This window comes from Sander lucioperca, chromosome 11 (assembly GCF_008315115.2).
Source record: "Sander lucioperca isolate FBNREF2018 chromosome 11, SLUC_FBN_1.2, whole genome shotgun sequence".
Classification (NCBI taxonomy): domain Eukaryota; kingdom Metazoa; phylum Chordata; class Actinopteri; order Perciformes; family Percidae; genus Sander; species Sander lucioperca.
This window is the reverse complement of record NC_050183.1, coordinates 20,320,884-20,346,787: the sequence shown is the minus strand read 5'-3', so window position 1 is coordinate 20,346,787 and position 25,904 is coordinate 20,320,884. Positions and strand designations below refer to the sequence as shown.

Here is a 25,904-nt window from a genome sequence, read left to right as displayed (position 1 = left end):
ATTCCAACAGTTTGTGTATTTTTAAAACCTGTCACCTGATGTCTGCTGGGTCTAACAGCGTTTGTCCTCTTTGTGTGTCTGTGTGTGTGTGTGTGTGTGTAGAGTACAGTCGTTTCGAGGCGAAGATCCATGACCTGAGGGAACAGATGATGACCAGCAGTGTCAGCTCCAGCTCCACGTCGCTCCGCTCCACACAGAAACGCACGCTTTACGTCAGGTAACACAAACACACAGCGGTCAGAGTTGACTGATTGTCTAGTGTCCTTTGGTGTGACACAACTATTATAAGGTCTTATCTCGGCTATCTGCTTGACGTTTTGTGTGTGTGAGATGCTGAAAGAGGTTATCACGTTTAAAATCACAATTAGATTGCCTGGCAAATACTGTCGAACACACAAACACATCCATTGCCTGTCAACTCTCTCGATTTTCTTTGTGTGTGTGTGTGTGTGTGTGTGTGTGTGTGTGTGTGTGTGTGTGTGTGTGTGTGTGTGTGTGTGTGTCTCTCTGTCCTCTTGTCCTTGCCTGTCCTGGTTGTTCAGTCTTCTCTGAATCACCCCGTCTATCCTTACTTTCCTCTACAGAGCCCAGAAGCAGTGTCAGTCCTAATCCAACTACACTTTTGAGATCCTCTCTTCACAAGAATCACAGCATTTGAAATATTGATTAAACGCTAGGCCGCTGGTCCAGATAAGTCACATTGAAGCTCTTGGAAGATCAATACAATGGAAAAGCAGCTGGAAAAAGCAGCTGGAAAAGCAGCTGTAATGATCACACTAATGATTTATTTCACTGGTTTGGCTTTAGGAAACATTTTAAGGTTGTATTGGTTAAGCTTCAACTGAAAATGAATTCAAAACATGTCGTTGGAGAGCAAATATCAGCCAGAGTCTGTAATTTGAATTTGAAACATTTAAAGTTTTTCTAGATGTGTATTTCAGTCTTGGATGAATAAAAGTGACTCCAATCCAGCAGTCGAAGAGAGAGACGGCACGATGAATCTTTATGAATACAGGCAGACTGTTGGAGTTGTGTCAGGGGTTACACCTTTAACAAGCAGCGGCTTGAACACTGACCCAGAGGAGGGTTACATTGTTTGGGATGACATCCGGTTCAATCGTCATTTAGAAACACACAAGCCTCACAATTATATCTGTAAACCACATCAAGAGCCCACTATCAACAGTTGCTTATTGTGTAACAGGATACTTTTAAAGAAAAAAAACAAACAAAACAATCTTACATTTTTACCATTTTTCTCTGTAGGCTTGCTCCATTATCAGTTAGAGTAATTCTGACTATTTGATAGTTAACAAAGAGTGCCATTTCAGAAGAGGCCTAGGTCAGAACTGTAATGTAAAGGGTTCAAGAACAAGAAGAATTTTAATTTATTTTGTCAGTCTTGCGCACAAAAAGGAGCAAGAATTAAAGATATTCAAATAAAGTTTATGGTTTCACAATGATATATCATTTCTTAATATCTGTCATGTCTTATAGATACTGCATAGTAAGCAACATCATTTTATGGAGGATTTTTTCAAAAGTAGTAAACTTTGAAGAGTGTCCCAGTCATGACTAATAAACCTAAACTGGCTCTTGGTTGACATTGTGACAGACTCTTGTGCCGGTAACATCACCTTAGGTTTGAGAAATGAGCACCAAAACATTCAGTGTTTGTTTCTATATCTGGTCCAAGCATGAAAGGAACATCTGACCTAAACTGTGTGCAAGTGGCCTGGAAGGAAAAGGCAGCAGCAGCAGCAGCAGCAGCTGGAACAGAGTCACCTCTCTCACAGACTGAGTCACACACAGCAGGGCTGGGCTCAGACTCTGTACAGGCAGCTAGAGGCTAAAGGTCACATTCAGCTCTCTGGAATCTGTAGTCCAACAAATGTCAGCGATTTATCAGACTGACGGTGGGACAAGCTGATTGATTTTTATTGAATATGTGACTGAAATATGATTCTTTTTATTACATTGTTACGAGTGGGTTTAAGCCAATGCCTACGGACCCACAATCCTTTGTAAAACCTTGAATGACCTACTTGGCATACCCACCAAAAAAATGGACCATCCCCTTCGTGAACTATAGATTTCATAGAAAAATATGAGGAGGCATTGCAGCTGCTTGCCGTCACCCTTGGTAAATTTTTAAGTAGTCACCCATAGGCATGACTATCATTAGCATAAATTAAGCTTGCACAACCTGTTTTTATTTGGTTTTGGCTGAAAGTGAGGTAGAGTTTAGATTCTCTGCCTTGACCCGACCCGACCCACGGGCTGGGCCAGTCCCTTGATCAAGCATTTTTGTTTTTTTAATCATTACTTTATTAGCCTAATTGGGTGGGGAGAAAGCTATGCCTCTCCAGCTTCTCCTGTAGCTCTGGGTATATGTCTTGCACTGTCTCCCCCATTTGTAGCACTGTCTTCGATAATTGCGCAACCAGGCCAGATTGTTTCAGATATCTCACGAGTCCATTAGCAGCAGATATGGTCTCTCCTATGTCCGGCGCGTTGTCGGCCAGTGCGTCGTGGCGAAGGACAGTATTAATTAGGTGATCGAGACAAGAAAGTCTCCTATATGGTTCCAGGGCTTTGATTATGTTGCTGCCTTGATCTGTTACCCTCACTACTCGGCTGGAGTTTTTTTTTTTTACGTTTCTTCATTCGGATCCATTTGTGATCCATTCCATTCTGAATAAGCAAACAACGCAGTTTAGCCTACATACTTCGTCCTTGTTGCATTATTCATTAAGATAATTCTAAACAGATTTCTGTAGTTCAAACAGCTCAGAATTGTAGTTGAGAATGTCAGGTATAATGGCCCACGTATTAAAAAATTGTTGGGTTCGGGCTCATAATTACAGTTAATGTGTCTGGCCGGGGCAGGCTCGGACACAACGTGCACGGGCTCGGGTAGGGTCGGGCTTGATTTTTTGGGCCCGATCTAAGCTTTAAAGTGAGGAGAAATGGCCTGTCCACTGCTCATTTGATTAAATCAGAAGATGCCCGCATTAGCATATTTACACATTGATTGCTTTGATATGCTGAAAAGCATTTGCTGCACATTTTTAGTTTATTAAGTTTATTTAGCTATAACTAAATTTTTTGCAAAAAAAGAGGAAGATTATAGTATTTTAAGGAAAATTTAAACCTATAGTGTGCAACAATTTATTTTAATGAATGTCCGTTACATTCGAGCCATTGCCAGATGAGTTACTACAAAGCTAATTAAGCCTTTCGGCTCTGCAAAACTCTCTGAATTTCTCAGTATGGCTATGTTCACAAAATGGTGACGTCCAGCGATTTTCGTGCAGAAGCTTGAGTGATGCGTTTTACGTCACCGCTGGGAAAGAACAACAGCAACGGTCAGCTTTGGAGACAAAGAGGACATAAAAACTACATGATAATTACCTCTTCTGAAGAAGCCATGTTTTTTAATTTAATTGTTAAAATTTCCCCCTTGAGCTACTAGCAACTGGTGGGGGAGGGGTGGGGGTGGTGCGTGAAGGATTGCGTCATACGGACAGTGTTGTTGTCATTACTTAGAATTCCTCATGGGGGCGACAGAAACTACGCACTATATGTGATAAAATGAAAGTCAGCTCCTTATTAAGTCTCTCCCGCATGAAACGTTCAGCTTTAAATCATTTTGTAGTCAGTTCCATAGACAGCAGGGTACATAAAAGCGTATTTATGCTTAATTAAATCCTGAACAAACAGATAATAATAATAATAATAATAATAATAATAATAATACAAAGTCTGCAGTCACGCTTGCGGCTCTGTAAGGTTATCCACTCTGTCGCACATCAGATAATGTTAACTATGTTCACCATCTTAGTTTAGCATGTTAGCATGCTAACATTTGCTAATTCGCCTAAAACACATAATACAGCAACCACACGACATTACTTTTGCAGGTATTGTTCAAAATCCAAAATATTGGACAAATAAAAATTATGACTTTATATACATATATAACACTAGACGAGGTGTTATTACTATTCATCCTAAAGGAACCATTGAGATGTTTTAGTCTGGTCCAAAGTGGTGGAGAGGCCTATATTGGCATCTCTTAAGCCACGCTGCTAGCATTTTTTGTGTTATAAAACAGAGCACTCTGTACTTGACTGTATAATTGTGGATTTTAATAATGAATCTTAATGACAATGTTCTTCTGAGTCTTGTCAAAACCAGGCCATGACCATTTCAAGGTTATATAGAATAATGTATTAAACCTCCCCAACAGCCCACATAATAAATCACTGTTGTAATGAAGTTCCTGTATCTGGTTACTGCACAAAAATGACCAATCAGCATGAAATATGAAAAAGCAAGGCTCAGACTGGCAACTGATTGGTCGAGGCAAGGCTGTCGGTGCGTGACAGATGGGGGCTGTCTGGTGCTGAGGGCTGCTGTGTGTGTGTGTGTGTGTGTGTGTGTGTGTGTGTGTGTGTGTGTGTGTGTGTGTGTGTGTCTGTGTGTGTCTGTGTGTGAAAACTAACCTTTTCCCAGAGGAAATGTCACTGAGTCAAGGTGACATATGTACAATTGTGTGAAAGGTGTGCTGCGTGCGTGTGTGTGGCTTGATAGCTTGGCATTGTAATATACTGCGCAAAGATCCACCTGGAAAGGCAGGGATAGCTACAAAGTCTTTTCATTTTTTATTATTTTTATTCATGCAGCTGCAAATTGTAAATATTAGGATTTATTTGCTATAAGAGCAGGCAAATATAGGGTAAGGTAAAGTGCTAACAGACCTGATATGTCATTATAGTCTAGGGTCAATGGATTTATAACAAAACATTGCATGATGCATTGATTGGTGTTTTGAGGGCTGTATGGCGGCTTAGACTCGGGTCTCACTATGCACTGAAGAAGTAAACCAATCTCTGCTGTACTTTGGTGCAGATATCTATTTCAATGCATTTTATGCAACCGAAATGCTTAGGGATATTTGTTTTTTAAAACTAAATAATATGCTTTTAAAAAGCTCAGGGGCTTTTTTTGAGTAAGTTGTTTGAATGTGGTCTGACTTTTATTCTGATTCTGATGTTTTATCAGATTTATAATATGATAATAGCAAATGTTCAACATGCAGTATGAATAAAAGAACCGTTACAAAACTATTACTTACTTCTTGTTTTGAATTATCCTACGCCTGCATTCCAGTGAATTACCCTGCATATTCACCTCTGAAATAAAGTCCATGTTTGCATTAATCTTATACAAGTATTCAGTGAAAAGTTAAAACACAATGCAGTTTGAACAATATTGCTGGCTGTGCAAAAAAAGCACTCACTAAAGGTGTAAAAGATGACCAGGTGTTTCTGTTACACTCTGCAGTAATTACTGTGTTCCTTCACTCGAGTAATTGGATTTCAGAGGTTCCCACATAGGAATTAAAACGCCTGTATACTCACCGCTGGTATTTAATTTAGAGTTACATGTACACGTGGCCTTAATAATAAACGATCCATTAGGGTAACCTTGCTAAAAAAAAAAAATCCATTTGGGATTTGTGGAACTCATTTTTTTTTAAATGCACTTCATATTTCTCTCTTGGTGACATAATGAAGGAAAGGAATGTTATTTATTCACTCACATCAGTTGCCCTTTACTGTATGTATCTGTGGACCCACTAATGTAAATGCAGCCCTGCACCTTGTTTACAGCATTTTTTGTAACCTTTCACATGCTGCCATTTTAGAACATTTCAAATTATTGCACATAAACAGCAATACTATGAAATTTGAGGGACATGTTGAATTTCAATACAGCAAGCCAGCACTACTATGCTATTTGATTATGTCCACAGATATATGTCCACAGGTTAAGACAAACACACACACACACACACACACACACACACACTAGGATTAGGCCAGTCTAAAGCACTGCAGCAATTCCTGTGTGTACCTTCACTCTCGTAATCAGATTTCAGAGGATCCCACATAGGAATTGAATTGACTATAATACTGAGAACAGGTAATTTATTTAGAGTCACATTTACATAGCTGTGGCCTTAATAATACCACACACTATCCATCAGTGTAACCTGGCTGCTGCAAAAATAATTTGGGATGTGCGAAACTCCTAAAATGAGAGCGCTCTTGTTTGTTTTCTTCTATGAGGTTATTTATATACTCAGATCTGACAGCTGCCCTTTATTTACTCTTGTATGCATCTGTGGACCCACTAATGTAAATGTACCCTGCACTTCATATATCTTGTACCCTTTCACATGCCGTCTCCTTCTCTTATATCCTTTACTAATTTAGAACATTTTCATATAACATTTCTTATAATACGGAAACATCTCTAAGTTGTGACACTGCTGATTCAGTACCAATATTTTGGTATATTTAGTTTTAGTTTATTTGTTTCACAGAACATAAAAAAACTAATTACATTAAAGAAATACAAAACTACATGTGTGGGTGTGGTAGAATAGAAATATAAAAACCACAACCAAAGGACATAACACAAATGTAGACATACAAAATCAAAAATACATTTGAAGTGTTAGTGTGCAAAAAGTTCATCAAAAAAATGCAATAAAGAGAAATACATGTAGAGACACAGAAATAATTGCCATCTGATGTAATGATATTCTGAGCACAGCAGAATACCTATTTTATGCATAACACAATACAATACTACTTTTTACATGTTTTCACTCATACAGCTCCCCAAACCTAAGCAATGTACCACCATCTTTCCCCTAACCAAGTTTTTTTTTTTTTTTTGCTGAAACCTAACCAAGGGTTAACAATAGCGTCAAGTGCTGCATCATCAAACTGATCTTTTTTCAACAGTGATTCGTGACAAAGACAAATTATGCCATTGCATGCTGCAGGGCATCACATCAGAAAAACTTAACGTGTTATTGTAGAGGATATATATATATAGGTATAATGGACACATTTTTAATTTGGAGGACTTGTCGTTCTTTTTTCCTGTAATTAGTACCAAACCCCATTTTTTTCCAGGAAAATTTCAAGAATTATCAGGAAAAACATACCTGTAAAATAATTTATTACCGGCCATGGTGCCTGGTGGTCCTGGTGCTCCCTGCTAATACGTTAGACCAGTTTCCACCAGTTTGATGTTTCATCAGATTTAATGATCACCAACTCACATTTTAGCAGCCAGCTAAATATATAATGCACCTTGTGAAGGTTACTTTTCTCATATTTAATCTAACATCAATAAAACATGAGGTTGTGTTTTTTCGTACTGACTCTGTGTCTACCTCTCTGTCTGATTTTCTCTCTCAGTTTCTCCTTCCCTGTCTATGTTCTGTTTTATTGATGAAGGCAGTAGGGACTTTAGGGGATGCCAGTTATTTCAGCTCTAGTTCCTTTGCACACACACACACACACACACACACACAGACACACATTGCTGGCCTACTTTTCCAGGTCTTTTCCCTCTGGACAGGTTTGGAACTCTGTGGTCACCGTTCAGACAAACACACACAACATACGCACACAATTGCACATAAACAGACATTCACGCAGACAGATGTGTACAACTGCACACACAAACACACACACACACACACACACACACACACACACACACACACACACACACACACAGAGGCATGTACACACAGACAAGGGCATAAATTACTAGTGTAGGAAAGCAGTCCTCAGCTGTTTTGGCTTTTATTTACTACAACAGATCTGTCTATCTGTCTTGTCAGTTTGTTTTATTTAAGTGTTTATTATAGCTGTCAAGATGTTGGCAATAGTTGAGAGATATGTGAAAGACATCAGGACAAATTGGAATAAAGATATAAAATATATAGTGACATTTATGACATTTCTTCTTTGGTGGTTTCATACTTAGGACAATGCAAAACAAGAAGCATTAAATCATCATCACTAAATGAATCACAAATCTGTGTGTGTCCCCTCCAGCAGATTGTATTGTCACACTGCAATTGAGTATTTACATTTTTTGTGAATTTTTGGCTAAATGTGTATATTTGTTTTTTCTCTGTCTGGCTGTCTGCAGAGCGTTGTTCGACTACGACGGAAGTGCGCCAGATCTGAGCACCCCCAATCAGGCCCTGCCATTTCATTTCGGGGATGTTCTCCACGTGAGCAGCGCTGGCGAAGAGGAGTGGTGGCCCGCCCGTCACCTCAGCCCCCCGCCTCCAAACTGCCCTGAAGTCGGAGTCATCCCCAGCCGCAGGAGGTCAGAGACTTCAAAGGGTTTTGGATGGGAGTGGGCAGCTGATTTTATTTGAAGTCTGTGAGCTAGTTCAGGCAGTGAACTGAGTAAACGGACTCCTCTCACTGCAGCATACAGTATATCTATCTCTTAATCATGACAACGCACTGAAGCCTTCAGTGCTCTGCTTAGCTACTCCTGCCTGTTAGTTGCTGCTGCATGCCGCCTCTGTTCTGTAGTATTTGGAAAAGCCCTACCTCCACCCATGGATCCACCTTTAATTACCAAGAGGGAAGTTAGCTGAGCCTAGCGACTGAGCGATAAAGGTTAGAGCCTGGACGCCAAACATCAATGCTCTACTCTATCTTAACATAATCAATTCCACATGAGCTACTCTTCATCCCCTCTTCCACTCCTCTGCCTGCTCTTCCCCTCATCCTCCAAACCTTCCTCCCCCCCCTCCTCCTCTCCTCCTCCTTGTTCTACTCCTCTCCTATCATTTTCTCCCCTCCTCTCGTCCTCATCCTCTTCAAGTCCTCATCTCCTCCTGTCCTCTCCTTGTGTTTTCTTCCTTCTTCTCTTCCTCACCCCCCCCCCCCCACACACACACACACACACACAGTCCCTCTTCTCTCCTCCTTCTCCTTGTCCCCTCTTTCTTCTCCTCCTCCTCTTTCTCTTGCACTGCACCTCTTCCTCTCCTTCCCTCCTATCCTCTCCTTCTTTTCTCCTCTTCTCATTCTCATCTTACCTTTTTCCGGTCCAGGACAGCTCTCAGTGGTGGAGAGTTTCAAATTGGTTTCAGGTTTAGTTGGCGTGTGATTTTTCTGCTGGCTCACAACACTGCAAACATCATCATTATTTAGAATCTGCTGAATGTAAACCCGTGGTGGAAACTCCTTCCTCTCACTTCCTTCTTTTTTTCCCAGTGGAGGAGGTGACAGACAGATGTTGATAGGTTTCCGAGGTGGGAAGAGAAGACGATTTAGAACAAGCCCGTCTGTGACATGGAGAGAGGTGACGAGGATGGAGGGATGTGGAAAGTATGAAAGTGTTAAGATGAAAGTGAATAAGAAGAATGATGGATTAGAGGCAACAAGGATGAGTGGGAGTGAGCGAATGGAAATATATAGAGTGATGGATGTAGAGATTGTCAGGGGTTTAGACAGTGGGGTATTAATAGACGGAGGTGTTAGAATAGAAGCTGGGTGTTAGAGGCTGACGCATTAGGGGTAATAGAATAACTGAGTTATAGATTATAACAAATAACAGAACTTTACTTATTATAGAAAAAAAGTATTAAAGAAGATATTAGAGTATTGCCAACAGAGGTTTGGCTATTAAAAGAGGAGGCATTAAATACAGGATAATATAATATAGGTTTTAAAGCTGTGAGTGTTGATCAATTATTGATTATTAGACTGGTATGAGGTCTAATATATGAAGTTAATTAGTGAAATAAGCAGCTTTTTTTAATTTTTTATATAACTTTAACTGTCATCTGATTTCAACACATTTCCTGCCTGGCTCCCCTCTCCCTCTCATCTTCCCCTCTATGTCCTCCACCTGCTTCTTATCCACCCTCCTTCCCATTTCCTCCTCTACTACACTCCCCTCTATCTCCCTTCCTCTTCTCCTCCTTGTCTCCTCCGCCTCTTTCTTCTGCTCCTTATTTTGTTTCACCTGCCGTCTCTCCCTTTCCTCTATCCTCTCCTCCTTCTAAAAACTCCTTCCCCCCCTCCTCTTTCTCCTCCACCCACTCCTCTTCCTCTCCTTTTCCCCTTCTCCTTTTCTTCACTGCCTCTCCTCTTCCGTAGTCCCCTTCTGTCATCCTCCTCCTCACCCACTTCTTCCTCCTCGTCTCCTTGTTTCCTACTGTTCTTCTGTCCTCTCTTCCTTCTCTTCTCTTTTTCTTCTCTTCCGCTTTCTGTTTTACCCTCTCCACTCTAGTCCCTCTTCTCTCCTCTTCCTTCTTCGCTAACTCATCCTCCTCTCCTCTTCTCCCCACACCTCCCCTCTCCTCTCCGTCTCAAGTAATAGCCACTGGATTGTGCTGATGCAGGAGTGTGAACATGCTCAGGTGAAGGTATTGTTGGGTTTTAAAGCCTTTCAGAGCCGAGCTGTCATCAGGGATTACAAATTAGAATAGCCTGCAGTCTAATAGTGTTCCTTTATTGTTTAATTTCTGCTGTGGACCACGATGTCCCTAGCCTGTTTTTGGTGGCAGTTGTTTTACAGACATTAGGAGGCTAAAAGCTTTAGATAAAAACACATCTGGCTTTTCAGCCTAAATAATAAAATGAGCTGCTTCAACAGAGGAACGGGTCCCTGAGCTGAGACGCTGGGGATTTACCTGAATTGAAATTCTAGTGTTGCATGTGATCACCAGCAGGAAGTGGCCCTGCACAGGAATTGACAGATCTAAATTTGAACTTTGCAGACAAAACTGTCTCCTTAGCAGGAGCAAGCAGAACCCTCTATGACAGGGGTGGCCAAACTACGGTTCCCGGGCAATCTGCATCCCGCTGCTCGTTTTTAAATGGCCAGGGGTGGATTTTTTACAAGGGCATATTTCTGATACATTGTACTGTGTGTACATTGCACATCCTAGTTCAAACACTAGATGTCCCTCCCATCTTTAACAACTACTTGACCTAAAAAGATTGATTACTTGTTGATAAAAACATGAACATGGTGGAACCAAAAAGACAGAAGATAGCGAGTGAGTGCTGAAAATTTCAGAAAGCGTTGGCTTTTTTGAATACTTTCATTTTGAAATTTAGCTGTGTTTGTTTTATTTTATTTTTTTTATTTTTTATTTTTTTATTTGAAAGAAAAAGGGGACAATACATATTAATGAACATTTTCACAAATGTAAATATGCCAGATTATAGCCTCAGGCTATTTTCCATCTGCAGACCCCTTGGCAGGTTGGTGTTACACACAAATTAATGAATACATACAAAGACACTATATGCAGAGACAAAAACAGTGATCACATCATGTTAGAACAAACAATAACAACAAGAGTGGACAACAAGGAACATATAGAAAAAAGAAGAAAGAAGAAGCCTGCATCTTACTAATAATAGACTTGCAGATTTAGACATGGTACCGGCATCTCTAAGGCCATGAACAGAAACCAATATATGGACATGTCTGCCTGTTTTAACTTAATTTATTTACAGATTAACACATAACAACATACTATTTTAAGTGGGCACTTAGGTCATGCACTGTATTAGAGTATTTAAGTATTGAATTAATTCAAATTAAACTTAGGAGCAGCAGATATAGAAATACTTTTTGTAATGTGTGGGCACACCGATAAACTGTAATGTCCAACGTTAAACTGTATAGTGTTGCGTAGTTATTTTGATATGGGGTTTTCTGTTCTAGAAACGCTGATTTCATTGCAGTGTAACTGGTTGAAAACTATGCATTTACTATCGTTTGGCCCGTGATTCCTTGTATTTTTCAGTTTTCGGCCTACAATCAAAAAAGTTTGCTCTCCACCCCTGCTCTATGAGGAGAAAGTGTTGTTTCTACCCTAAGTTACATAATATCTGAATAATAAAGTCCACAAAATTCAAACAGCTACCTTTTATTACTATTAAAAAATCCCATAATCTCATAGTGCTGCTTATAGACAAGATATATCCAAAAACACTTGTAGTAAGCTATTAAATAAGCTATTAAATAACTTTTGTGTGATATTTTGGCTTTGTTTGTATATTTTGTGGATGTGAAAAGATCTGACTATGAGATTAAAGTACTTCGAGCAGATCAAATACAGTTCACATCCGCTTGGTTAAACCCCCATTATGTTACTGTGAACAATTACTGTTGTGTAGGCAGTGTTTTGCAATGAATAATGTCTGACATGCTTGAAGAAAGTCCTAAGGATTGATGCCTGATTTGTTTAACGTTTCAGATATTTTCGTCTCACATCTTTCCCTATACACCATATCCTGTGACAGATAAGCTACATGTCTTTGCTTCCTTCCAAACTGTGATGTTTGTGCTGATTTGAATGAATGTAAGATACATTATTTCCTGTTAATGTTTTTTTTTAATTATTATTTTCTTGTCTTCTTAATCTCACAGGGCAGAGAAAAAGGAGAGGTCGAGGTTAAAGATGGTCAGAGTGACGAGGTCTCAGGACCGATCGGTGAGTAGCAACCTGATTTATAAACCTTAAAACGATGTTTGGTCCTCTCAAAGGTCACAAAAGTCACATGTTAGAGTTAACCTTATTGGTGTTGGTGCACTAACCAGCATGGGGTTCATTACTCAAATGAGTATAGTAGTAGGACAGATGAATGCAGCAGAAATAACCATCCTCCCTTTTCATCTATAACATTAAAAGACAATTCCGGTGCAAAATGAACCTAGGGGTTAATAACATATGTATACCCAGTCGACCGTTCTCTGGGACAGTGTTTTCATGCTAATCGAATGTGTATTTAGCTTGAAACAAGCTAGCGCGAACCGGTGATTAGCTACTAACGCTACCTTTCGGGGCACAGGGTAAATCACTATTTTATACCACTAACAAGGCTCAAAATAGCACCACACTTCAACGGTAGCATAATGACGGTCCCTACATGTAAACTGAAGCATTGAGAACTATTAAAAAGGTAGATTATAAAGACAGTAGCATTCATGTTTACATGCAGGCGCCATCTTGGAAAACATTTATGACCAGTCGAATCACGAACGCTGTGTTTGAGTTATGTTACTGATTACTGGTTGCACGGCGTTCGTCGTTTGACTGATGCTATACGCGGTAACGTTACAAAACATTTATGGGGTTGTCGCTCTGGGACACGGGCGAGAATGAGGCTGAGAGGGAAAAATCACAATATACTCACTACAAAAAACTAGACTACACCACTGTGTGAAACTCGTAATAATACCTTTCCATGGAGCTTCACTTCTCAGATGAAAACTGAACTGATGTGTTGACATGCTGTTGAACCAGGTGCAGTAGGAGGTTTGACATTGTGTTATTTGCAGAGGAAAGTGTTTTTCCACTTGACCACTCAATTATATATATAACCGTGCTGTTCAAAAAATCAGAGTGGACACAATTCTTCCGCACATTGATCGTAAACCTTTCTTCCATTTCTCATTTAAGCTGTCTCAATGTCAGAGCAACAACCCTTGTTTATCACATACCCAATCCTACGCACTACAACGTGCAGAAATGAAAAGTAAATAATGTATCAGTATGACCATGAGTGGGTTTCAGAAGAATTGAAACACTATGACCGGTACATATAACATATGATAAAGATATGGAAAATGAATTCATTCAACAGGATCTACCTAGAATCCAATGCTTTAGCTCTACAGAAGTATCACAGACAGGTATATATACAGTACTGTCAGCACAATTTGATGATTTCATAAGTGAGTGTTATTAAATGCATAATTTATTGTAAATTCTTTAACAGAGAAAGCCAGCGTAGCTTGAGTATCAGCATTCTGAATGAGCTATATCTGTTTAAAAAGCTAATTTAGAGAGACATAAAGGTGAATGGATAAACTGTTACACTGATGTTGAGATGATTATTCCTTTTTATTATTACATTAGTCATCTAGTCAGTCATTAAGGTCTTTGTTGATGAGGAAATATTCTGATTACTCCATTTTAATGGCTTACTTTTTATTGGGAAATAGTAACCAGTCACTGCTAAAATAAGTCACTAATATCACATTAAAATTCACAAATATCGTTCACTCTTTAATTAGCACTAGATTTTAAGTGTTGACCATTTTCATCGCAACAATTAGACTTGTTGCAGTTAAATTAACAAATTTAGTCGAAGAATGAGCTGGCTTAAAAGTCTTTTGCCAGTAACAACCACGCCAAGTGAACAGCGTTGCCAGGTCAACTATTAATTAGAGTCTAATTAAAAGTACACAAACTATCTTTTTGTTCCTTTGATACTTGTGATTTAGAAAGTTTCCAGTCTGAGTTTCAAGGCAAGGTGACAACGAGACTTTAATCACACTTCACGCGGCGCGATGATGAGAGCTGACACACGAGTCTAACACAAGCTATTGATATCAGTGTGTTGTCAGCTCACGCTCTGTTTTCCTCGCGCTGTGTGAATCAGCAGGTCTGCAATCACAAACTCTGCACGGTGAAGAGCTGCTAATTAAAGATCACACCACACACACGCTCTATTCCCTGGCCCCATACTTTGAGAAAGTGTGTGTGTGTGTGTGTGTGTGAGTGTGTGTGTGTGTGTGTGTGTGTGTGTGTGTGTGTGTGTGTGTGTGTGTGTGTGTGTGTGTGTGTGTGTGTGTGTGTGTGTGTGTATGTGTGTGTGAAAGCGAGAGGAATAGAGAACCCATGAGCTTTCATATAGGGATTCGGCTGATAACAGTCAAGAAACTGGCATGGTCATATTCAGTATGATGATTAACTCTCTCTCTCTCTCTCTCTCTCTCTCTCTCTCTCTCTCTCTCTCTCTCTCTCTCTCTCTCTCTCTCTCTCTCTCTCTCTCTCTTTCTGCAGGATCAGGATGATAAAGGTAGGTATTCTCTCCATCAGTGACACCTGCTGGTCAGTATATTTAACTGTGGCTCCTTAGCAAACCAGACTGACACTACTGCTCCTGTCACCTCCACCCTCATGTTATGTCTTGAATCCTCCTTCAAACTCCTCCTCCTCAGTCCTGCTCTGGGATGAAGGAAGAGGAGCACGATGGAGAGAGAAGAAGAGGGTGTACTGAAATTGACATTAAAGTTGTAAGACCACTGTCCAGGATAGATTATTCAATTTGCCATTGACATTAACATACAAAGTTTTTGGCCAGCCAGCAAAACAAAACAAAAGCTTCCAAGTCCGACAACATATCGGAGCAAATGTGCAATTGGCCATACATTTTTGTAAAACTGCCCATATTCAAACTGTACACAGTTAATTTCTCGCATAAAACAGTCGGTGAAATAGCAGACGAAAAAAGCAATCAATTCTAGAATCTAGATTGGGAGTTTTCCGTAGCAGCAGCAGGCAACAACTGGAAACCTTTTACAATTTTCGTCTGCTATTGTTAAATCGAAATGTAAAAGGTGAATCTTAAAATGTCAATGTCAAATGTAAAATGTAAAATTCAAAAGATAAAATGTCAAATTGAAAATTGAAAATTATAAAGGGGAAAGGCTAAAATAAAATTATTTCTTTTTTTCTATTTGAGATTTTAATTTAAGTATTTCCATTTAAGCTTTTACATTTCACATTTAATTATGGCATGATTTTTCCTAGTAGCGTAGTAAAATAATACTATTTTTAATTTGATCTTGCTTCGTTTCCTCTTTGGACTTTCAATTTGAATTATGAATAAATATATCCTCCATAAGCATAGCATACGATTGAAATACTCAAGTAAATTACAAATACTATAGAATTGTACTTAAGTACAGTACTTGAGTAAATGCACTTAGTTGCCTTTAACTAGCAAATGTTTTTAGTGCAGATATTGTATGATGCATGCTGAGATAGGCTGTGGCCTCACCTGAACAGGATGGGCGAATATGAAAAATGGATGGATGGAATGATATTGTGTGGCTGATGTTTTCTGTTATAATTGAAAGTGGTTGTGTGAAATAGAAACAATGCAAGTTTTTTGTGTGTTTGTCTGTATCTGTGTGTGTGTGTGTGTGTGTGTGTGTGTGTGTGTGTGTGTGTGTGTGTGTGTGTGTGTGTGTGTGTGTGTGTTTGTTTGTTTGTTTGTATGTATGAGTGTGTGTTGCTGACTCTGACCTGTCTTGTCCTTCCAGAGCTGGTAACCTATGGCACCAGCGATAATGAGAGTAGTTCCTGTAAGTCTAGACCTCTATTTCTTTCTTTCTCTTTCTTTCTTTCTTTCTTTCTTTCTTTCTTTCTTTCTTTCTTTCTTTTCTTCTCTCTCACTCTTCCTTTTTTTGCTTGTTTTTGTTCAGTTTTTATGTGTGTGCTTGCGCATGTGTCATTCATACATGCACGTGTTTTTGTGTGTTGTGGTGTGTGTGTGTGTGTTTGTGTTTGTTTGTCTGTGTGTGTGTGTGTGTGTGTGTGTGTGTGTGAGAGAGAGAGTGAGAGAGAGAGAGAGAGATAGAGTTGCCTTTCTCTTCTTTTCCAGCCTGCTTCTGGCAGAGCTGTTGAAGAAGTTTAGTCCACAAGTAGAAAAGGGTCGGGAGTGTTTTGTCATTAATCCCACTCACTGTACCTTTTAATGTGTCCATCATTTCTCTTTGTCCGATCAGCTGGCCAGGAGGAGACATTACTCACCTACCAACCTGTCATACAGCAGGAAGGTCAGTGCTTTCAGTGCTTAACACAAATTATTAGTTTAATAATAATAAAAGTATAATATATCAGTTTTTATTTTCAAGTGTGGGCATTGCATAAATCAACTTACTCAGTGTATCTTTGTGTGTGTTTGTGTTGACCTGGTTCTGTTTGTCATATCACAGTTAGTTACACACGGCCAGTCATCGTGCTTGGACCAATGAAAGATCGGATCAACGATGACCTCATATCCGAGTTCCCTGACAAGTTTGGCTCCTGCGTCCCACGTGAGTGTCTTAACTGTGTGATGAATCCCAGCTGTCACATCTTCACTAATGCTGGAACTTTGCACACAAGGCAAAGACACATTATGAACACAAAAAAAAAAATGTTTATAATTCTGTAATGACAGCTGATGTGAAATAAAATGTTAGTTTTGTGTCGTCTACTTTTCAGCAAAGGTTTATGAATTGAAGAAGTAAATGTCACGGCGGGTTATGCAGGGCAACTGGGATAGGCAGACCCAAATGCAGACTGAGGAGGCAGAAGGATGACTTCAGTGATTTTACTGGTGAAATAGCTTTCAGGCAGGTACAGGAAGGCAGGCAGGCAGGTAGGTAGGTAGGTACAGGTCCAGGTAAACATACAGAGGGTAGACACACAGACACAAAAGCACAAAGCAGGAAACCAACAAAGCAACTACGCTGAACTGAAAAAGGGTGAACGAAAATGGGCTGGTTCTAGAGCACTGATGAGGAAAGAGGGGACAGGTGAGCAGACAGGCGGTGCAATGAGGTGAGGGAAAGTCCGAGGGCATCAGGTGGATGGAAGGGGTTTGGGGAATTATAAATATGGCTGGAGATGACGGACAAAGAGAAAAACATTGGGCTGTTTTACACAGAGATTCCGCAATACTGCCGTAAAGAAGATCCACCATTACGCCGTTGTATTTCAGTCACTTTAAAGTTTAAATCCTCAGTCTTTTGCCTTAAAATGTTCTTTTACCCAATCTATAAAAAAAACGAGCGAGCTGGAAAACCGACGTTTTTACCTTATCATATCTGTTGGTTTTGTTTGTTTGTTTCCTTCAGTATATTTGTCCTTTTTAGATATAAATATGTAATAAAAGATGTGCTTAAGATGGATATGGAGTTGAATGAAAAGATATACTTTTACAGTTTTATTTTTTATTCCTCATTCATTTTTTAAAGGGAAAAGTACATAGCATCAACCAAATACCACCACATTTAAAGCCTAAAATAGTTTTTGACACATGTCAATTGCCACAGTACAAAACAGCACATATAACGAAAGGGACCTGATCCTCATATATATATACTGATTCCTAAATAATAGCTTAATGTGTGTAAACCATTTGATCCCCAGACACAACGCGGCCGCGGCGAGACTATGAGGTGGACGGCAGAGATTACCACTTCATGTCCTCCAGAGAGCTCATGGAGCAAGAGATCCAGGAACACAAGTTCATAGAGGCTGGACAGTATAACAACCATCTGTATGGAACCAGCATACAGTCGGTCAAAGAAGTCGCTGACAAGGTGAGTTTAAAGAGAGAATGCCATGAAAGATACAAATACAAAGGACAGAGGAAACAAAAACAACTCTATGTCTCTCTCGCAGGGTAAACACTGCATACTGGATGTATCAGGGAATGCGATAAAGCGTCTCCAGTTGGCAGGCCTCCATCCCATCGCTGTCTTCATTAGACCACGCAATGTCGACAACATCCTGTAAGTAACCTTTAAACCTTGTTTGAAATGGTCTTTACACCCCGACATCAATAAATAACTTATGGCCTCTGAAAAAGCAGCGAAAAAGATCTGTCATCTGTAGCTGCTCTAATCCTGTGAAAACACCCACCAATCACTGCCTTGCGAGCTGCTTGGAAAGAACCAATGAAATGCCTCCTTGCCCTGCTGCGCATACTCTTACGCCTCCCGTTTTTGAGCCTGAGCACAATGTGTGTCGTCGCCGCATTGCTAACAGCAGTCATGTTTGTTTTAAACATGCGGTATGATAATATTAGTTGATTGCTTACCAGTGAATGAGACATGAAGTAAAATTGCGGTCCTTTCTCCACTCTGCTCTGAAGCAGCGGTGCTCGTGCACGTCTGCGTGTGGGTCGTAGCCCTGAGGGCAGGGCGTGGGGGTTAGACGGAGACCCGAGGAGATTGTACTTTCAAATCTTGCTAGCATTTCAACATTACTACCCCTGCCTTTAATATTAACACCACCAACATAACATCCCTGGTATAACTGGCAGTAGTCTATACCACGACGTTGCTCAAACGAGACTCTCTTTCTGCCGGAAATTCCGCCGGATGTCACTCTTTTCGGATGTCTGTTTTCGGATGTCCGTTACCTTCTGCTTTTTTTGTGTAGTAATTTTAAACTAAGGTGGATTTCTGAGGACTATGGTTAACTGCTCCTCAGATCTCTGCAGGGTAAATCCAGACAGCTAGCTAGACTATCTGTCCAATCTGAGTTTTCTGTTGCACGACTAAAACAACCTTTGAACGTACACATGTTCCACCAAAACAAGTTCCTTCCTGAGACTGTTTTGCAGCGGCAGCGTGGCTCCACTCGGCGCTTAGCACCGCCCAAGCTGATTGTGATTAGTTTAAAGAAATGCCAATAAACCAGAGCACGTTTTTCTCCAAACCGGAATGCTGTGTGTGACCACTGGACACTGGCGGTAACATAAACAGTGTTCTATGAGTATGATAAACATCAACTTATATATATATATGTATATATATATATATACATATATATATATACATAACAAAAAAAACAAAAAAATGTCCTTCGCTTTTCTGAAATCACATTTAAATTAATAAATTACAGATCTTTTAAAAACTACATTTATTCTACGACGTTTAATGCAATATGCATAGATCAGAGGCTTGTACTACAAAGTACAAAGCAATGTCAACATACCCAGAATATCTTGTGTTATCTGGTTAACCTGAGACTGAAGTCTGTGAAAAACCCCAGAAGTCATGCAATCATACAGGATGATTGTTTTATTTATAAAATATTTGTCTCTAGCTACCTTCAGACATACGGTAGGCTAGCTGCAACTTGGTTAGTGCTATATTCTCTTTCACTCATCACAGTGTGTATCATCATGTCATTTGACCACTGTTGAATTTCACAGTGAGATCAAAAGTTCCTCGGGATTTAGTTTCATGTAAAAGATATTTGAAATGATTGTTCTGTACTTTGATATGTGTAACTCTTGCCTATCTCTCCAGAGAGATGAACAAGCGTTTCACTGAGGAGCAGGCGAGGAAGACCTTCGACAGAGCTGTCAAACTGGAGCAGGAGTTCACAGAGTTCTTCACTGGTTAGTTGCCAGCACACAAACACGTACACATACAAACGCAAGCACCTTAACCCATCAATGTTCTGTGGATTGTCTGTGATGACGTCATGTGGGAATAGAAGTCTGTTTTCCATGGGAGACAGACATTTCTAGGAAGTTGACAGCTCAGGTTCAAGAAAGAGTTCTTGGGAAGAGTCCACTTGGGTAATATGCTCTCTTTCTGAGAGTTAGATGAGATGATTGAGAGCCTAGTACTCTCATATCTGAGCCTTTAGTACGCACCTGGAATCAGGATGTGGTTAGCCTACTGTAGCGTAGCATAAATACGCAGAGGGGAACAGCTCACCTACTCTAGCAAAATTTCAAAAATCTGTCTACTGGACCCTCTAAAGCTCACTAATTAAAACAAAACAAAAACACACTGTATTGTGGCATGTTGAGGAAGATCATGTGAAATAATTGAAAGCTCCAGAACTGCCAATGAATGGAACTTTGGATGTGATACAAGTGTTTTTATGTGTGGTATTTTTATTGTTATTTAGCAGTTGAGGTGTAGAGAGAGAGGTGAAATAGGAAAACAAGAGAGAGAGAGAGAGAGAGTGGTGCAACAAAGGTCCTTCAGCCATAATAAAAACTGTGAAGGGGGGGCAGATTCATCACTTTATTTTCGCATATAGGAAGTCTGTGTGTAAAGAGCAAACAAACATACACAAACACACACACTCAAAATACACAGATGAGGAACTTTACTCTACTACTATTACTTTATTGGATATTTTGATTATGGTTCCTGTCTGCACACACTGTGGTTTAATGTGTTTTGGTAAATGTCTTTTGTGGATATTCATTTCTTTCTCTCTCTCTCTTTCTGTCTGTAGCTATCGTCCAGGGCTCGTCTCTAGAGGAAGTGTATTCGCAGGTGAAGCAGATCATTGAGGAGCAGTCTGGTCCTTACATCTGGGTGCCCACCAAGGACCGACTCTGAATAAACACACACATACTACATGATCACACACGTCACTCTAGCTAACACTTCCTACAGCTCTTATTTTCTATTATCAGCCTGCTTCCTCTCTCTCTCTCTCTCTCTCTCTCTCTCTCTCTCTCTCTCTCTCTCTCTCTCTCTCGCTCTCTTGTACACACACATCACTACACACAAACACACACATTTACACAAGCACATAAAGATGGACGAGGCTGGGACTATCTGGGACTGCTACTTCCTGAAGTGGGAGGGGCTAATGTCTGTCCAGCAGCCTATTGGTAGATCTTCCTACAGCTCAGTTCCTTAATGTTTAAGGAGGGGTTTCAAATCAAGGCGACATGTACCATTATCTAATTTGATTTCATTATTGTTCTTCTTATTGTTGTTGTCGTTGTTGTTTTCATATTAACGAAGGGTAATGCATTCATGTATGGGTTTGTAATGATAATATTGTCACCAAGAGGCAGACTTTTGCACGCTGTAGCTTTAAGAGCATGTTTTTGGGACAAAATCTTGATCTCCTTTCCAGTCTGTCTGTCTTTCCTCATGGCATTGCTCCCGTTTAGTCTTTCTTCTATCTTTCTCTCATATCCCATCCTTTCCTCCTCCTTTCCCCTTTAGACTACAGACTTTAGATATGAGGTGAACATTTGATAACATTTTGGTACCAAGAGCCAAAATAAACCTATAGTACAATTAATAGATGTAACAAAAAACCATAACTGATAATATCATTGAGACTCTTGATATTTCTTGTAAATTAGATTTTGAACTTTAAAATAGATAAGTATGGTACGAAAGCCCTAAAAGGCAAGGTGAAAAAAAATATTTTTCTTCAACAACAAATTAAGTAAAAGGCCTCATAGTCCATTTGGAGCCCTGGGCCTGTATTTATCACGTTTCTGAACATTATACTTAAGAACCTAAATAGGCCAGAAAAAAGGTTATTTGCTCAAAGTAATGATTAGAAGTTATTTATCAAGCGTCTCATGATCACATGATCAATTACATGTATGCTCAGAGTAGGAGCAGCCAATTTGATTTTGTATTGTTAAAAAGTAAATGTAATTGTGTGAAATCCTTAATATCACCAGAAGCAAATAGCATGTAAAATTTAAAACAATCATATATATTTACAATAAAATAAATATACAAATATGGACTAAAATAGAAACTGGAGCATGAAAGAAGCTGTGCTGTTGGTAGATGAGGTACACCAGAGAAAACAGATATTGAGGTGCAGGTAATGAAGATGCATGGAAAGGGATTGCAAACAAAATCAATGACAGCTTTATTCTTGTTGTTTGCACCCTTATAAACACAAGAAGCAAAGAGAAGAAAAAGTATTGTAGTAATCCTATTAAGTGTTCAAATAAAAAATGCAAATAATGGTGTAAAAAATTTTTTTTATTAGAATCAAACATATTGCTTATAGCTAAAGTATTGCCCATCGTGACCAATAATATGTTGTACAATTCTTCCAAAACACATTTAAGAGGGTAAAAGTAAGGCATTTTAAGTCCAATGTTTTAATTCAAGCAGTTTGATAAATACGGGCCCAGATCCTGCAGATCTCCTCTTCCTCTTCCTCCTCTCCATCTCATGCTTTCATCTCTCTCCTCCACAGTCACATTGTGACATTAGTCGAGCACTCCAGCATTAAACAGTGTATCTTCTTCTTCATCAACACTATCATCACGATCATAATCATCAGCATCAGCATCATAGTTTTCCTATTTAATGCAGTTGCACTAATGGGGGCTGGTTTCTTAAAAGCATCTTAGCGTGACAGAACTGATCCCATCTCTGTGTTTCTGGTGTTTGGACGTGTGATACACTCACTGTACTTTCAGCCATCAGTGGTTATTATGCTGGTTTGAAAGAGCGCACGAGGTCAGGGAACTCTTTATAGTCACTTGCTGTATGTCATGCTATTGTTGCGTTGTTGAAGACATCAGGTGTACTCCTCTGGTAAACGATACTGTCATGGCCCACTGATCAACTGCATTAACTCTTTTTGCAACAGGTTTTTTTTTCATGCTGGATTTACAACACCTGAAACTAGCTCCATTTGTGACCAGTGCTCCATAGGTCACTCCATGATACAGGCACATGGTGAACAATCAATGGGTTATATTTTGAGCCGTTAATGGGTTGTATCGTCAAAGGTGTTTTCATGGTCACACAGATGTCTACAGTCTGCCCAGACAGATCCAATTTCTGGAAAATGATTTTTTTTTTTTTAAGTTTCCTGTTTTATATAGGTGCTACAACATGCAACTTAGTTACTACAGTACAGGTAGACCCTTGCTTTGCACATCACTTGACTGAGGTGAACACACTTCACAGAATATATTAAACTTTACTTGACCAAAAACAAAAGAAAAAAATCTCAGTATGCGCTGAAACCTAGCTTCTCTTCATCTTTTTAGAGCACTGCGGTTGTTTTATTGTCCTAATCTTTTTTTATCAGTTTAATTTACATGTTGTGCTAAATAGTTTGAGTAGCCTAAATAGTGCTAGGAGCAATGTTTTTACAAGTGGATCCCTGATTTGTTTGTATCATGCATGAGCATGAGTATAACCAGGGGTCACATCTTGATCGACAGTTGGTGGCAGGATCAGAGTCTCACAGTCTGTGGAAATAAACCATTTAAATGTTGGTTTAGCCTCGAGCATTTTTTCCCGGGCAGATAGTAGACATCTGTGACATCACAAAAATACCTTTGAAGGCGCAACCCTCTGCTAGGTAACAGGTAAAGAAATTACAATTTGGCTTTTCTCTTACAGCTACTATAATCAATATTTTTATAACTATGTATCAAGTGACAATGTGAAAACAATGTGACAAAGAGAATTATCAGCTGAATCTGCAGCTCTCATCTGCTTTATAGTGAGTTTCAGATCGTTTAGCTGTCCGGCTGCAACTTCACTGCTTTGGTTCATTCTTACAGCACTCATTTTGGCTGCAGCAGGCAGCTGTTTTTAGTGAAATGGTTCTAAAAACTCAACGTACACTACCTGCTCAGCACCAAACAGCAGACAGACACATCTAGCTGGTGAACATAGTGGAGCATTGAGCAGCTAAAGAGTCAGATATTTCCCTCTGGAGTCGGTGGCTAAAAGAGAGTGAAGTCACAAATGGGGCTTACCTGAAACATGACAATAACCTCCGTGGTTAAGCGTAACATTTGAAATACCGAGATGCTTTTGGTAACACAACCCGTGTATGGACCAGCCAACCACTTCCCATCTCCACCCTCAAACCCCCCCAGGGCGACTCCTCCAAGCTGAGACGTACAGAAATACAGTTCTGTCAACAAAGTAGCTCTTTGACCCAAATAATAGATAGTTGTGACCACATGTGTGTTAAAAGCTTTAATATTTCTTCACAGAATGTCCAGTTAAATGAATTCTTTCCATCTATAATCCTCTATCACTCCAGTAAACCAGTGGTGTTGTCAGTTGACAGAACTGGATTCTCTGTGTGACTCTGGCTGTGTGTTTTAGCCAGGGGACCATGTCACTGTCTGTTAGAGTAAAGCACCGATGCAAAGAATCTATTACAGATCTATATCTAACATATTATAATATTTATCCCTGCTCTAACTGCCTATTTTGGTACAAAAAAAAATAAAAGTATTTATTAAGATTTACTGAAATCCCTCGACCAATGACGGGAGATGCTTATTCTGTTTTGTGTTGTGGAATGTGTATGAATGTGAATATGATATAATAACTGTAAATATTAATATATTTTCCTCCACTTTAACTTCTACTGCAAGTTTGCAGTGGTCTCTATTAATGTCTAATATGGTTATGTTGAGCAGAGACACCCAGCTTCTTCTGCTGACTCTAATGAATTAAAAAAATGCCACTTAATTTTATCATTAGAGTCTAGAGCGGCGCTAGTGACTCTGGGATGTCCACTGTCTTAGAGTAGCATGCTTACATTTGCTAATTGATTAGCACTAAACACAGAGTACAGCTGAGGCTGCAGGAATTTGGTCATAAACCAAAGTATTGGACAAACAAATGTTGACCTGATGGTGGCATAGAGGAAAAGTCAGAGCATCACCAAAGTTACGGAACATGAATGCCTGTACCAAATTTCTTGGCAATCCATCTGATATTTTGATAGGTCCATCTGGACCAAAATGGTAGACCAATTAGGCGACATCTCCATTCCTGGAGCCAAACCTGCAGCACGGCACAGTGGAACTACAACCATGGTAGAACATGAACATATAATTTTGTTTTAATTCTGAGAATCAAAACATGGTCAGTTTTTCTAAGCTTGATATTACTATTCATTTTCTGAAAATCCTCAGCCACTAGAGGTCAATATCATTTCACAACCTTAAAAGCAACACTAATTCTGTGTACACTCGTTTAAACAAGTGTCAGATTTCAAATCATTCATGTGCTCATATTTTCAAAAGTCTGTATCCTTATGTTTTACCCACACAAACGGTATCTTTCTTTTCCACACGCTCTCTCTCTCTCTCTCTCTCCCTCATACATAACTCTCACTCACAATTGCTCTAGTTAATCAGTTAGTGTCTGTGCTGCTGCAGAGCCAAAAGGTTGTTGTTCAGTTTATGTGAAAGAGGTGACACCTGACAGCAATTAAGTGAAAAAGAAGACCTCATGTGGGGCATGTGCTGTACTGAGTCTTACTAAATTCCTTAACTAAATGCTAGTGGAATGAAATAGTTTTGTTTGTTTTCTACTTAGAAAGTATTCACATTCAATACTTAGTTTTTCATGAACACAACGTATCAATTGCAACGTATCAAATGCAGTCAAACGTATCAATTGAAGTTAATGGGTGTCCTGGAAAGAACTCTACTATTTGGTATTAATTAAAGAAAATAGGAATGTTCTTGAAATAAAAGTACCATTCACACCGAAGTAAGTATTCATTCATTATTCATTTGTCATTGAAAACTGTATTATATGTTGAATCGGACAGGGAAATGTATTTTTGCATGTACAGCTTGACATGCCCAGTTAAAGACTCTGGGTTACACTTGCACATAAAATATATTTAAATCCAAAGTGTACCAAGTGAATACTTTCTCTATTTTCTTTCTAAC

The 25,904-nt window shown here is 39.4% G+C and overlaps 1 protein-coding gene across 12 annotated transcripts in view; it reads left to right on the top strand.

The window, feature by feature from the left end:
• LOC116039125 (discs large homolog 1-like protein) overlaps positions 1-25,716 on the top strand; it is a 119,485-nt gene extending 93,769 nt beyond the window's left edge. For 10 of the 12 annotated variants that reach the window (XM_036007333.1, XM_036007331.1, XM_031283921.2 and 7 more), the window contains 11 exons: positions 103-217; positions 8,029-8,211; positions 12,295-12,358; positions 14,717-14,732; positions 15,982-16,023; positions 16,447-16,497; positions 16,657-16,758; positions 17,858-18,030; positions 18,113-18,222; positions 19,750-19,841; positions 20,699-25,716. In XM_036007333.1, coding sequence (XP_035863226.1) covers positions 103-217; positions 8,029-8,211; positions 12,295-12,358; positions 14,717-14,732; positions 15,982-16,023; positions 16,447-16,497; positions 16,657-16,758; positions 17,858-18,030; positions 18,113-18,222; positions 19,750-19,841; positions 20,699-20,805 — 1,055 coding nt within the window. In that variant the 3' untranslated portion in view covers positions 20,806-25,716. Of the gene's footprint in view, positions 1-102; positions 218-8,028; positions 8,212-12,294; positions 12,359-14,716; positions 14,733-15,981; positions 16,024-16,446; positions 16,498-16,656; positions 16,759-16,927; positions 17,031-17,857; positions 18,031-18,112; positions 18,223-19,749; positions 19,842-20,698 lie in introns of those variants that run through there. The other 2 variants (XM_036007332.1, XR_004898821.1) reach the window with 2 other exon arrangements.
• The last annotated feature ends 188 nt before the right edge of the window (positions 25,717-25,904 follow it).